This window comes from Perognathus longimembris, chromosome 2 (assembly GCF_023159225.1).
Source record: "Perognathus longimembris pacificus isolate PPM17 chromosome 2, ASM2315922v1, whole genome shotgun sequence".
NCBI classification, from domain to species: Eukaryota; Metazoa; Chordata; class Mammalia; order Rodentia; family Heteromyidae; genus Perognathus; species Perognathus longimembris.
In genome coordinates this window covers 149,924,983-149,939,104 of record NC_063162.1, presented here as the reverse complement: position 1 = coordinate 149,939,104, position 14,122 = coordinate 149,924,983, and the positions used below count along the sequence as shown (strand labels likewise).

General features: G+C 54.6%; 1 protein-coding gene across 1 annotated transcript; it reads right to left on the bottom strand.

Annotated features, from left to right (window-relative positions):
• Positions 1 to 568: 568 nt before the first annotated feature.
• LOC125347309 (zinc finger protein 783-like) lies at positions 569 to 10,343 on the bottom strand. Its single transcript, XM_048340457.1, has 6 exons — positions 10,199 to 10,343; positions 6,477 to 6,872; positions 6,264 to 6,390; positions 6,029 to 6,151; positions 3,320 to 3,445; positions 569 to 1,662 (listed from the first exon to the last, which is right to left on the bottom strand). The coding sequence occupies exons 1-6, from the start codon at positions 10,220 to 10,222 to the stop codon at positions 830 to 832; spliced, it is 1,629 nt and encodes a 542-aa protein (XP_048196414.1). The 5' UTR covers positions 10,223 to 10,343; the 3' UTR covers positions 569 to 829.
• Positions 10,344 to 14,122: the final 3,779 nt, after the last annotated feature.

Below are 14,122 nucleotides of genomic sequence, written 5' to 3'. Positions count from 1 at the left end.
TTAATTTGACATGGACAACTGTGAGGTGGGATGACCCAGACCTTGAGCCCAACTTGACCCACAGCCTGAATAAGTCACTATGACTACACAGGCCTAGAGGCCCAGAGCCCCAGTGAGCTAACCAGCTCCTCTCAGACCAAGGTTTGAATCTTAGGGTCTACCTAGGCTTTCCCTGCCTAGCCCTCAAGGCATTTTGGGGATTCTTTCAAAGAGTCACCCAATCCCAAGGAGCCTGAGACCAGAAGGAAAGACCAGCCACTCGCAAGGGAATGGATAGCTGAGGTACAGAATGGACGGCAGCCCAGAGGCAGAGAAATGAGGACAGGGTAGCTGTCCAGAGCTGGGAAACACCAGGAGACTGGCTTCCAGCGAGGCTGCCCAGGCCACAGCCCCGCCAAGCCCTTGCCTGGTCCCCAGTGCAAATACAAACACTTAAAGTGTGAGAAAAGCTCCATGTTAGTAAGTCTCAAAGTGAGGAGAAGACAGACTTCCAGTGCCTTTCCTCAAATGGCCTGCCACTCTGTGGTTTCTCACATGGACTATGGGCAGACCTCCAAAGAGCCGGTGGAAGTGCCTAGGGTGTGCATGGTCCCCAGACTGTGGTAGCCAGGCAGACTCCACTGAAGACTGGTGTCCCCTAAGCCTTCAAGAACCTTCACAAGCCAGGAATGTAGGGAAGGGAGTGAAGAGGGTCAAACAGGAACTAGAAAAGGGAGGCACCTTGTCATACAAACATGGTCACCAAGAGTTGTTGCTTCCCATTTCAACGAAGAAGAAAGATTCTCTGGAACCAGCCAGGCCCAGAGATACAAAACACAGGTCTGCCAGGTCAGCCCTCCTCCCCATAGCTGGGCATGTGCAGGGACGGGCTCCCCTGGCGGGAGGGCACAGGGAAGTGCAGGCCTTCCTGGCCCCGGGCGTGGGTCTGCATGTGTACTGTCAGGTGGTGGTTGCGGTTGAAGGCCCGGCCACACTGGGGGCACTGGTAGGGCCGCTCGCCGGTGTGGATGCGCTGGTGGCGGAAGAGGTCCGAGGGCCGGCGGAAGGCCTTGCCGCAGTAGGGGCAGGCGGGCCAGCCCTCGCTGTTGTTGGTGTGCAGGCGCTGATGCCGAAGCAGGCTCTTGCGCTGCTGGAAGAAGCGCAGACACTCACTGCAGTGGTACACCTTGGCAGCCGTGGGCCTGGGCCCCAGGAAGGCCCGGCCGGCCAGGGCGCGGTGTCTGGAGGGCTCCTCCGGCAGCCAGCGGATGACAGGGCCAGGCACCACCACCTCCCCTGGCTCCAGGGTGGAGGCATCCTGCCCCCAGGTGGAGGAGGCGTCGCCCCAAGCCTCCCTGGGCTCCTCCTCCACGTGGGTCCGCTGGTGGATGCTCAGGTTGATCTTCAGGCGGAAGCTCTGCCCACAGTCGGGGCAGGGGAAAGCCCGCTCGCGCCGTCGGGGGAGGATCCGGGGTGACTCTCCCGTGGCCCCCACTGCCTGGGGCTCGCCCACCTGCACCCTGGACACTCCCTGGGCATGGTGCCGCCGCCGGGGGCCTCTAGTTCTGTTTCTGGGCCCTTTGGGGATTCCACACGTAGGCCGGCTGGCAGACCCCAGGAAGAGCTGCTCCGGCACCATCTCATCCTCAGACTGGGCTTCCGTCTTGACGGTCACGGCGCCACCTGGCGGAGGAATCGTGGTCGGCTCCACATGGGCACCGGCTTCCGGGCACCCAAGGCAGGCTCAGCCTGTGCCCTCCACCTCTGGGCGCTCACAGAGCAGGGCACAGGCCCATGCAGGCGCGACACCAGGAAGCCCGTCCTCCCTCTGGCCACCCGGCCTTTTTTGCCACCTTAGCTTTATTCCTAGAGGCTGAGCCAAGAACTCCATGGGAGGAGAGAGTAAGCTGCAGAGCCAGAGGCCTGCGGGGTCAGAGGTCAGTCTAGGGAGACAGATGGAAGGGAGGTGGAGGGGAGACATGAGAAGCAGAGCCCCTGAAGCAGTCCAGCATGGCAGAGGTGCTGGCAGGATGCCAAGAGTCCCGACTCAAGGACAAGGAGCAGCGGCCTGATGCCCTCACACTCCAGTTAAGAGGCCTCTGTGCCCACCCACACTCCAAACGCCTGAACGCCACTGTACACTTACACACCCGCCGGGTGCAAGACAGAGGCAGTGAGCCCCAGCCACAAGAATGGCCTTTCTACCGACCAGCGCCTTTCCAGCCCAGGCCAGAGCACTGTGGAGGCCAGGACCAGAGGAGCACCTACCCCTCTCCCCCAGGAGGAAGCCACTCCCCAGGCCACCCCCACTCTGCCCATGGCTTCACTCACCTTGCCCCACACCCGGCAGGACATCCCCACACCCGGCAGGAGGGGAGGTTGGCGGCGACTCCTCAGAAGATTCTGCCTCTTGTTTAATTGAAGACAGAATGCTGGAGCTCAGTGAGAATTCTGTGAGAGACAGCACCCCATGAGGCCCTTCCCCACTGGATGTGCCTAAGGGCCTGCCTGGAAGAGGAAGCCCCAAGCTTCCATGTGGAGGGCAAGGTCACACCCCCAATCTCCCCGCAGGTTTCCAGGCTCCCCGCTGTGCCTCTGCATGGGAGAGTGGCCCTCTCCTGCAGAGCTTCCAGGTCTGCATGGGCTGGGACTCCTGGGGAAGGCCCCACCCCGCCAACTCCAGGAGCAGAGCCCAAACCTTCCCAGGGGACCAGGAAGGAGAAGCACAGGGAAGGGAGGGGCGCCCCACACCCACAGGAGTCCTGTTCCAGGGGAACAAGGTAAAACCACTGGGGAGAAGGCAACAGGAACTGGAAGTCAGACTGGGAGCAAGAAGGAAGAACATGGGCAGGAAAAGTGGGACTAGCCCAATGAACACTGAGACTGAAACAAGGCTCTGGGGCCATAGCCAAATGCCAAGTTAAGCGCCCTCTGTGTTTCAGTTTCAGAGGAAGACAGGCAGAAACAGCCTGAGAACAACAGCCAGACTGGGGAGAGGGAACGCCAGAGGGCTGACTAAAGCTAGGGGTCCCAGCAGGTCTCTCAAAAGAACCCTGAGAAACTGCCCCTCACCCCACCAGCAGCCCCAGCACCGTGCCACGTGGACGCGACCACTGGATAAAATCCCAGTAGGCCCAGCCGGTGCCCTGCTCTTGCCCAGCCAGGCAGGTGTGCCCAGACCCCTAGAGCCCCGTTCACACCTTTTCTTGTACCTTCCCTGAGGCCCATTTCAGGTGCCCCTTTCCCAGGAGCCTAGGATGCTGTCAAGCTCAGCCCAAATGCACCCCCAGCCCCCCTCCCTCCATTCACATCACCGTCCCAGCTGGCTGTCCTCACTCACCCGTGCCAGGCCCTGGTAGGGGCCCTCGTACTTCCTCATCTTGCTGCTGCTCAGGGGTCTGCTCTCTCGGCTCCTCCTGGGTGGGGCTGAGGGGGTGAGGGACACACTCTGGCTGTGGAGGGAGGCCTGGGGGATGCAAATCGATTGAGTTCAACAACTTACAACATCGAGGCTGCCCTGGGAAGCGTCCCTCTTATGGATGGACAACGGGGAGCGGCTACATGCAGAGTCCCTGGAGTCCTGCCATGTCAGACCAAGGACAGGGTGTGATGACGAGATGATTGTCTAGGCAGCAGCCAGGATCCCCACGGAAACCTCCATGTCAGGGAACAGCGCTCTGCACAGCCCGGTGGATCCTTGAGAGAACCCTATGGGGCAGGGCAGGGCAGGGCAGGGCAGGGCAGCAGAGTCTAGAACATTTAAGGAGAAACAGCGATGTATGTGCCACCAGCTATCAGGGTGACTGCGGCACTGGGCAAAAACCCAGGTGTTGCCACGTACAAACTTTAAATGCTGCAGCCCCCAAATGAGCACATGTGACTTCCCTCCACAAGCAACTCCTAAGAATGTCTATGTTGGGGCTGGGAATGTGGCTTAGTGGTAGAGTGCTTGCCTTGCATGCATGAAGCCCTGGGTTCGATTCCTCAGCACCACATATACAGAAAAAAGCCAGTAGTGGCGCTGTGGTTCAAGTGGCAGAGTGCTAGCCTTGAGCAAAAAGAAGCCAGGGACAGTGCTCAGGCCCTGAGCTCAAGCCTCAGGACTGGCAAAAAAAAAAAAAAAGAATGCCTGTGTTTCTTTAAGGAAGAAAGAAACTGGGAAAGAGAAAGAAACATCAGCAAAAGCTTAATGGCAAAGAGCTGAAGGAATCTATCATGTGACAGGAAATGGGCTGAAGGTCCACAGCCCTGGTCTCCAAGCACTGAGAACAGTCTGAAATCAGACAACGAGCAGAAATGTTCCCACAGGAAATCCTGAATCACTGGAGAACATGGTCCTACCAACACACATGAGTTTGAACCGCCCACCCTGCCCTTTTCTGAACTGCAGAGTCTACAGAATCAGGATGTGTCGGAGACTCAACACAGGTGGTAGTTCTCTGCCAAGGGACTGGTGACCTGAGCTGGTCAGTTAAGAGAGGTGAGAATGAACGTCCAGGCTGGATCTGGACCTGCCAGTGTCCCTGCTGACTCCCCTGCACGTGCGAAGAGAGCTAAACTCTCCAACGCAGCACAAGGAACCCCGAGAGGGAAAAAAGGAGAACTGCATCAAAATATGACACTCTTACCGTTCAAGGGACAAAGAGCAAAAACTAGAGCTGAGGCCTGGTACGGCTGGATATGGGGGACACTGACAGCATAGGAGAGCTGCAGCGCCCCAGAGCCAAAATAGAGCCGAAGTCACACTGCAAACTGTGGCATTCCCAGTTGGAGCCAGCAGGAGGATCCTCCCCAGAGACAGGCTTCAGTCTCGGGAGGCCTCACTGGACTCTTCCGATGCCAGTGGGGAGGGGACAGGAGGGGGACTTTTTTGTACTTTGGCTTATATAAACCAAATGTAACATGTGGGCTTTAAGCTATTAGAATTAGCTTAGCAAATATCTATGGGGAAATAGAACTGGATATAGCAGTGCTGTATGATTACACTTAGAAAAGGAGATGAGGGGGCTGGGAATGTGACTTAGTGTCGCCTAGCACGCATGAGGCCCTGGGTTTGCTTCCTCAATACCACAGACACAGAAAATGCTGAAAGTGGCACTGTGGCTCAAGTGGTAGAGCACTATCCTTGAGCACAGAGAGACTCAGGGACAGAGCGCAGGCCCTGAGTTCAAGCTCTAGGACTGGTTAAAAAAAGAAAGAAAAGAAATGGAGATGATACACAAATGTAGTGAAATCTGGGTGGCTGTTAAGTCTAGATGATAATCACTGGGAGGTTCACTGTCCTACTACTTACACTTATTATTAATGCTGGTCCTGGGACTTGAACTCAGGGCCTGGGGTCTACCCCTAAGCTTTGTTTTGCCCAAGGTTTGCACTCTACCACTTGAGCCACAGCTCCACTTCTGACATTTTGACGATTCATTGGAAATAAAGGCTCATAGCCTTTTCTGCTCCAGCTGGCTTTGAAACATGATCCTCAGACCTCAGCCTCTTCAGTAACTAGGATTACAGAGTGAGCCACCAGCACCTGGATTCTACTTACTTTCAAATGTTTTATTTAAATTTAAATTTATCTTACTCTTTAAATTCTGACAGGCACTTACCATGAGAGCCACAGTCCCACATCACCATGGGAAGAACAGGCCCCAGTCCTGGGCCCCCGAGAACCCATCTTTTGGAAGTTTACCTACATGGCGGTGGCTTCCTGCTACAGGCTGAGCTGGGGCAGGTGGGCATGGATGCTCCGGAAGGTGTCTAGTGGTGACAGTAGTACTGCGGTGCTGCCACCGTTACTGATAATCGGTTAGTCATGAAGTACCCGCTGACTGCTGGCTCTACGTCAGCCACCCAAGCCTCAGAGCCTACCCACACCCTTTGGGCAGAGGCGGAAACCATCGGGCTTGGAGGAGAAGCCCTCTCCCTGTGCCTGCCTGGGCGGCCATGGGCAGGGAGGACTGCTCTGGATTAGGGATGCCAGCTCCCCTCCTAGCTCCCAGATGGTGCAGGACACCCAAGAAGATGGGGCCTCTCATCCTGTGCCCACACTCACCAGTGCCTGACTCCTTTGGGCAAGCAGACTTCTCCTCACTCTTTTCCTGGTCCCAGTCTTCAGGACAGGGCTCCTCTCCCCTTTCTATCCTGGTGAGGATGTCAGGTTTGGAGATGGCATAATCTGCATGCAGAGCAGGGAAGAGAAATGGAAAGAGATGGGACCCAGCTGTGCAAAGCAGAGAATGCAGGGCCCAACTATTCACCGAGGCCCAGACCCTCCCAGACGGCCTTACCCAGGGACACCAGCATCTTGTAGTTGCCCTGCATCACGTGCTTGTAGAGCTCCTTCTGCCAGTCCTCCAGCTTGCCCCACTCCCACTCGGAGAAATACACAGAAACATCATCAAAGGTCAGGGGCACCTGGAAGCACAAGGGTCACCGCGCTCACCCACACGCTTTCACGCACACACCCTTGGGTTCCCCACTCCAGGGCATCTAGAGGCTACCTTGGGGGCCTCGCCCTTGGTGCTCGGGGGCAGCCGCAGGATCCAGAAGTTTCTGTTTCGCAGCAAGTTCTCCATGTTCTCCAGGCGCCGCTGCAGCGGCCCGTACTCCTGCAGCAGGGTCCCCAGCGCGGCCCACTTGCCCTCCAGCTGGCTGCCAAGCTCCACGGAGGTCTTCTCGCAGTCGGCCAGCTTCTTCTCGGTTGTCCCGGTGCGTCCCTCCAGAGTCAGCAAGCGGGCAAGACAGGAGTCCACCTTCTTCTCCAAGGCCTGAATGGCGGCCACCACGGTCCACAGGGTGATCTCCGTGGAGTAGAGGTAGGAGCTCTGCTCTGCAGCTGGCTGGGGCGAAGGAGGGCTGGGAGGCCTCTCACTCCTCTGCTGGTCCCTCCCAGGAACCTGCTCCCAAAGGGAAAAGAGACATTATCAAACTCTCCTTCAGGGCCGACCATGCTGTTCCCCCCTAACCAGGCAAGAGGATCCGGAGTTCAAGACCAAAGGACAACTGGAGACCAGCTGGGTCTGCATAATGAAACCTTGTCCTGAATAACTCAAATGCAAACAAGAACGTTCGCTGCCCCAGCAGCTCCATGTGGAAGCCTCGGCGGGCTGAGGGGGCAGGAGGCTGGACAGCAACCAGTCAGGAGACCAGGCCAGCACCAGTGTGAGCCCTATGTAGGAACCCTATGAACTAGTCAGGTGGATGTTCTCTCTCCATCACACTTCAGCAGCTCAGATGGGTGTCAGATGTGGGGCCCTTCTGGAACACGTACAGTGCCCAGTTCTGGCTTATGCTGCTGAGAACCTTGTTGGAAAGACAAAGTAACATCTCATCTCTCCATTGCTCTCATCCTTCAGTTAGATCACCATCAAATCCAATCCATCTGACTTCCGAAATCATCTCCAATCTGCTCATGTTTCTCCTTCCCTTCTGCCATTACCTAGCCCAAGCCCCGATTACTTTTGCCTGGGCCACTGCAATTCCACTCACTGATTTCTCCTCTTCTCATCTTTGCCCCAACACTGTCTACGGAGTGGTCAGTAATCCTTTAAAGCACAAACATCATTTCTATGCTCAAGTTAAAACTCTTCAAAAGGGCTGGGAATATGGCCTAGTGGCAAGAGTGCTCGCCTCATATACATGAAGCCCTGGGTTCAATTCCCCAGCACCACATATACAGAAAACAGCCAGAAGTGGCACTGTGGTTCAAGTGGCAGAGTGCTAGCCTTGAGCAAAAAGAAGCCAGGGACAGTGGTCAGGCCAAGTCCAAGTCCCAGGACTGGCAAAACCAAAAAACAATCCAAAAAACTCTTCAAAAGCTCCCAGCAGCGCCCAGGATATCACCAGCCTCTGACCTCACATCTGCCCTGTTATTTGCTACATTCCAACCAGTGTGATCTCTCATGGGTTCCTGCAACTGGCTGTCCCAGCTTTGGAGAGTATCTCACAGCTGGTGCACAGTAGCTACTTATTTAACAATTAAGCAATGTATTCATTCAGCAAAAATTATTGAACACCTATCATTGTAAAGGGACGATAGAGATGTTGTTAAAAGTTGATGTGGGCAAAATCATTTGGTGTAAACCAACTGAACAACTCCTGGGGGGAGAGGGAAAGGGGGAGGGGGGAATGAGGGAGGAGGTAACAAACAGTACAAGAAATGTACCCAAGGCCTAACATATGAAACTGTAACCACTGTACATCAATTTGACAATAAAATAAAAATTTTTTAAAAAGTTGATCTGGGGCTGGGAATGTGGCCTAGTGGTTGAGTGCTTGCCTAGCATATATGAAGCCCTAGGTTTGATTCCTCAGCACCACATACACAGAAAAAAGCCAGAAGTAGCGCTGTGGCTCAGGTGGTAGAGTGCTAGCCTTGAGCAAAAAGAAGCCAGAGACAGTACTCAGGCACTGAGTTTAAGCCCCAGAACTGGCAAAAAAAAAAAAAAAAAGGTGATGTAATCCTTCTCTACAAGAAATATTCTGAGGCTGGGGATATGGCCTAGTGGCAAGAGTGCCTGCCTCATATACATGAGGCCCTGGGTTCGATTCCCCAGCACCACATATACAGAAAATGGCCAGAAGTGGCGCTGTGGCTCAAGTGGCAGAGTGCTAGCCTTGAGCAAAAAGAAGCCAGGGACAGTGCTCAGGCCCTGAGTCCAAGCCCCAGGACTGGCCAAAAAAAAAAAGAAAGAAAAATTCTGTACAGAAATGAGTTTTCCCCTGCCTACCCAAAGGTTCTAGATCCAAAGATTCAACAAATCCTAAGAAAAACTTTTTTTCAGAAAGATATTGTGCTTGGCACCAGTAGCTCTGTAATCCTAGCTACTCAAGCAGCTGAGATCTGAGGATTGCTGTCTGAAGCCAGCTATGGTAGAGAAGTCCATTAAGACTTATCTCCAATTAACCAGGAAAAAGTAGAGGAACCAGGAACCACTTCCTGGTTCCTGTGGCTCAAGTAGTAGAGCACCAGCCTTAGGTGGAAAGGTTCAGAGACAGCCTTCAAACCTAGTACAAAAATGAATAACAAACTCCAACACTAGATCTTCCCTAGGGATGGCTGTAGTTATAATGCTAATGACACAGATCAGGTTAACAAGAGTGGGGCAAATCAGTCCTGTTGGGGGATTCCTGCGATATCTGGTGTGAGGGCAAGGAGCAGAAATGCCGGAAGGAATGATCAAGAAGGTACTGAAGAAGTAGACCCCATCTGGCCAGGGTGACAGTGTCACCTAGACAGATCCTAAGCCTTTGCTTTCCAGTCCCCACACACGACAGGGTCAAAACTTGCAGAATCGCAGCTCTTTTTTTTTCTACCTTGTACTCAGGGAAACAAAGTAAGATACGCTGCAAACTCACCAACCCCTCGGAAAGCGGCCAGGAAACTGATTCCCGGAACTTTGCCGGGAGATGTTAATAATAGTAGATACCAACTACTGAGCGCTTTACAAATGTGTTTCTTGTGTCAAGATGACCCAAGGATTATTTTCTCGGGACTAGCACGTTGTCTAGGTAGCACAATAAAACTGTTAAAATAAACACTTTACAAATAAATAAAAATCCCCAAGCCCTGTTGGAAGCAGTTCAGCGGACCACCGGGAATCTCCAAGGTGGCCTCCTTTCGGCCCTGGCCGGCCCGGGCCACGTCCACCTGGTGAGCGGCCGCGGGGCCTCCGGGCCTCGGCCGCCGGCTCCCTCAGCGCGGGGCTTCAAGCGGAACAACGGCCGGGCCGCAGTGCGGGTCCACGGGGCGACGTCGTCTGGGCTCCCAGAGCTGCGGTGGGATGGACCGCGGTGGCTCGCCGGCGCGCCGGGCGTTTGGGCCGCGCTCGCTGGCTCGCTCGGCGGCTCTGGGTAGGGCCGCGGCGAGCCGGGCGGGCCGAGGGCGGTGGGAGGCCGGGCGGGCCGAGGACGGGAGGCCGCGGCGGGCGGGGAAGACTGAGGGCAGGGCGGGAGGCCGCGGCGGGCCGGGCGGGCCTAGGGCGGCGGGAGGCCAGGCGGGACGAGGGCCGGAGGCCGGGCGGGCCGAGGGCGGGAGGCCGGGCGGGACGAGGGCCGGAGGCCGGGCGGGACGAGGGCGGGAGGCTGGGCGGGCCGAGGCGGGTGGCCGCGGCGGGAGGCCGGGCGGGCCGACGCGGGAGGCCGCGGCGGGCGCTCCCGCGGCCGGTCGGGCCCACGCGTCTGCGGCCTTCCCCGCGCCGCGTCCACGGGCCGGAGCGCTTACCGGGGCGGACGCCGCTTCGGCCATGGCTTCCCGCGTCCTCGCTGGTCTGCGGTCCCGGGGCCGGCCGGTCGGGCCTGAGGCGGGCGGCGGCGGCGGCAGCGGCGGCGGCAGCGGTGGGCGGGAGCGGCTCAGCTTCGGAACTCCTGCCGGGCGGCCGCGAGCTGAGTCCGGAGCCACGTGCCTCGCCGGCCCTTTAAAAGGAGCTGCGCCCCGGGGCGCGCACAGCGCCCCCTGCAGCCCGTAGGACCGCACGCCCGCCGCGCCGCGCCGCGCTCCACCCCGCGGGCGGCCGCGGACCCTGGCCCGAGCTCACCGCGTCGAGCCCGGCGGGCGGCCGGTGCGGGAGCCCGGGGAGAGCGCGGGGAGGGAGACGGGCAGGCGTCTCCGGAGCGCGCGCGGGAAGCAGGGAGCGCCTCGGGGCCGCCCTAGGGGTGCTCAGACTGTTCCACGGCTTTAACGGACCCTGAGGGGCCTCGTGTGTTTGGAAAAAGTACACGTTGAGTTACAGGGAAAGCCAGGAAAAGTTACCAAAAAGAGATTTTTTTTAAAAAAAAAGGCTTTAAAACTTGCTTTTTAGTTTCCCAGAACAAATGGAAAGAAATTTGTTTTCAGAAACAGGGAGAAAGTGGGCGCTGGGGGCTCACGCCTATCATCCTAACTACTCAGGAGGCTGAGACCTGAGGATCGTGGTTCAAAGTCAGCCTCGGCAGGAAAGTCCCTGAGACTCTTAACCTCCAATAACACCGGAAGACCGCAAATGATGCTGAGGCTCCATGCGCTAGAGTGCTAGCCCGGAGCGCAAAAGCTTGGGGACATGGCCCAGGCCCTGCCCTGAGTTCAAACCCCAGGAGACACACACACGTGAAAAAAGAACTAGCCGAGTGGCTGGGGTGTGTAGCTCAGCAGAAGAGCACCTGCCCCCCAGGAGCAAGAATTGGGATTCCATCCACACTGCTGGCAGCGGGGAGCCCTTGGCTCCCTACTCCTGAGCTCGGAAATAGCAACCTCTGATTCCAGATCTCTTCTTTCTCCCTCACCAGGCCCTGGCTGCAGAGTCCCTGCCACGCTGTCTGCCGTACCCGGTCTGAACTTGGCTGAGATGCCAGCTTGGTTCCAGGCTGAGATGCCAGCCAGGATTCCATCGCAGCCTGAGCTTCTGCCTGTGGGGCCACTCTGCCGACCCAGGCTGGCCACTCTTGCCCTCCTCGCTTACAGGCAAGGACCGGGACTCAGCTACTGTCTTCCCTTGCAAGATCCCATCTCTAAGAAGCCCTGAAGCCTGTTGAATGAACCACTCCCATTTCCCTACTCTGAAACCAGAGAACATTCCTCTGGAAAGCCAGAAACAGCTCCTGGATAGACAGTAAGACTTGCCGTGTGCCGTGGAGGTTTTCTTTTTCTGCCTTTTCTGTATTTCTAATTCATCTTATGATCTTTGTCCAACAATCCAGTAAACCCTTCCTACAAGAAATCTACAGTTTTTGTTTTTTTATTTGGGTTTGCTTCATGTTTTTGTTCTTTTGTTTTTTTTTGTCTGCCAGTCAGGGCTTGGGTGCAGCCTCTGAGCTTTTGCACTCAAGACTGCCACTTTGCGTACTCTATGTGCTTACTGTATATGATTTTGGCACACTGGGTATTGCATATATGCCTACCTGATCTAAGGAAAGGAAAGAAAAATGAGGATGTAAGTTATCACAAGAAACGTACTCACTGCCTTATTATGTAACTGTACCCCAGAGTGTCACTTCCAGTTTTCTGATGGTTAATTGGAGATAAGAGTCTCACAGACTTTACTGCCTGGGATGGCTTTGAACTGTAGTTCTCAGATCTCAACCTTCTGAGTAGCTAGGATTACTGTACAGGCATGAGCCACTGGCACCAGTGAACTCACCAGATTTCTTTCTCCATGTTCTTTTTTGAGCGAGATTATTTTCCCAAATTTTTAAGCCAAACAAAAGTAGGTTTAGCTAACATATACTAAGTAGATAAACAAATCATTGCCCTCTCTAAGGTGTACCCCTAGGATTTGGGGCAAGGTGATGAAGTATTACATTTAAGAATTACATCATGTTATAATCCCATTAAATATTTAGCATTTTCTAAGTTTTTGTTGAAGTAACTTCACCTGAAACAAATTACAGACATACACAGAAAAAGCCGGAAGTGACACTGTGGCTTAAATGGTAGAACTCTAGCCTTGAGCACAGAGAGGCTCAGAGACGGTGCCTAGGCCCTGAGTTCAAGCCCCAGGATTGGCAAAAACAAAAACAGTTTATATTGAGCTGGGCAAGATGGTGCATAGCTGTAATCCACTACGTCGGAGGCTAATGCAGGATTACAAACACAAGGCCAGCCAGAGCTACATAGTGAGACCTTGCCTAAAAAAAACAAAACACCACATTTTGTGTATGAAGACTACCAGAATGAAATACTGAGCTAGACTAACATAGGGCTGTGCAAGACATCAGTAGAAAAAGAAACTAGAAAGCAGATGCTGCGGGCTGGGAATATGGCCTAGTGGCAAGAGTGCTTGCCTCCTACACATGAAGCTCTTGGTTCGATTCCCCAGCACGACATATATAGAAAATGGCCAGAAGGGGCGCTGTGGCTCAGGTGGCAGAGATGAGCCTTGAGCGGGAAGAAGCCAGGGATGGTGCTCAGGCCCTGAGTCCAAGGCCCAGGACTGGCAAAAAAAAAAAAAAAAAAAGCAGATGCTGGTGGCTGAGGCTTGTAATTCTAGCTACTCAGGCGGCCAAAATCTGAGACTCAAAGTTCAAAGACAGCCCAGGCAGGAAAGTCCGTGAGATTCATATCTCCAATCAACCACCACCAAACAAACAAACAAACACACACACACACACACACACACACACACAGAGACCCGACATTGGCAATGTGGCTCAAAATGGTAGAGCACTAGCCTTGAATGAAAGAGCTCAGAGACAGTGCCCAGGCCCTGAGTTCACAACTGGCCAAGAAAAAAAAACAAAAAACAAAAACTAGATTTTAATATAACATAAACTCAGTGAAGGCCAGGATGTTCACTGACATATCCCATGTCTTTAAAACTGGCTAAGTAATAGTTCCTGTTAATATATTTGCTCACTTAAAATAAACTGATGGGGCTGAGAATGTGGCTTAGTGGTAGAGTGCTTGCCTAGCATGCAGAAGTCCTGGGTTGGATTCCTCATTACCACAGAAAAAGCCAAAAGTGGTGTTGTCGTTCAAGTGGCAGAGTGCTAGCCTTGAGCAAGAAAGCAGCTCAGGGACAGTGCCCAGGCCCTAAGTTCAAGACCCAGTACTGGCAAAGAAGGGAAAAAAACAATTGATGGGGAACTCTCCCAGAAGCTGGAACACTGAAAAGGACAGGGCTTCTCTGGGAAGAGCTCAGGGATTCTGCAGGGAATAGTGCAGAAGCCTAAAGCAGCAGCAAGGTAACTGAGAGCAGGAGGTAAAGAGGAAGGGTGGGGCAGGTTGTGGAAACCTTTAGTTCTGTTTATTTGTTTTGTTTTTGTTGCCAGTCCTGGGCCTTGAACTCAGGGCCTGAGCACAGTCCCTGGCTTCTCTTTGCTCAAGGCTAGCGCTCTACCACTTGAGCCACAGCACCACTTCTGGCTTTTTTCTATGTATATGGTGCTGGGGAATCGAACCCAGGGCTTCATGTATACAAAGGCGAGCACTTTACCACTAGGCCATATTCCCAGTCCCAGGCCTTCAGTTCTGTACCAACATTTGATCCTGATTAGTAGCTGGAGAATCCCTTTGGAGGGCTCTGAGGAAAGAAAGCCCATGTGCAGCTGTGCTCCAGGACAATGCCGGTTGTAAAGTGAGGGGTAGGCACAGTTAGGTCACTGAGGAACTCCTGAGCGTGCGAACTGGAAGGAGGGAGGACAAGGTGGTGATGCCTGACATTGCTGTCCTGTG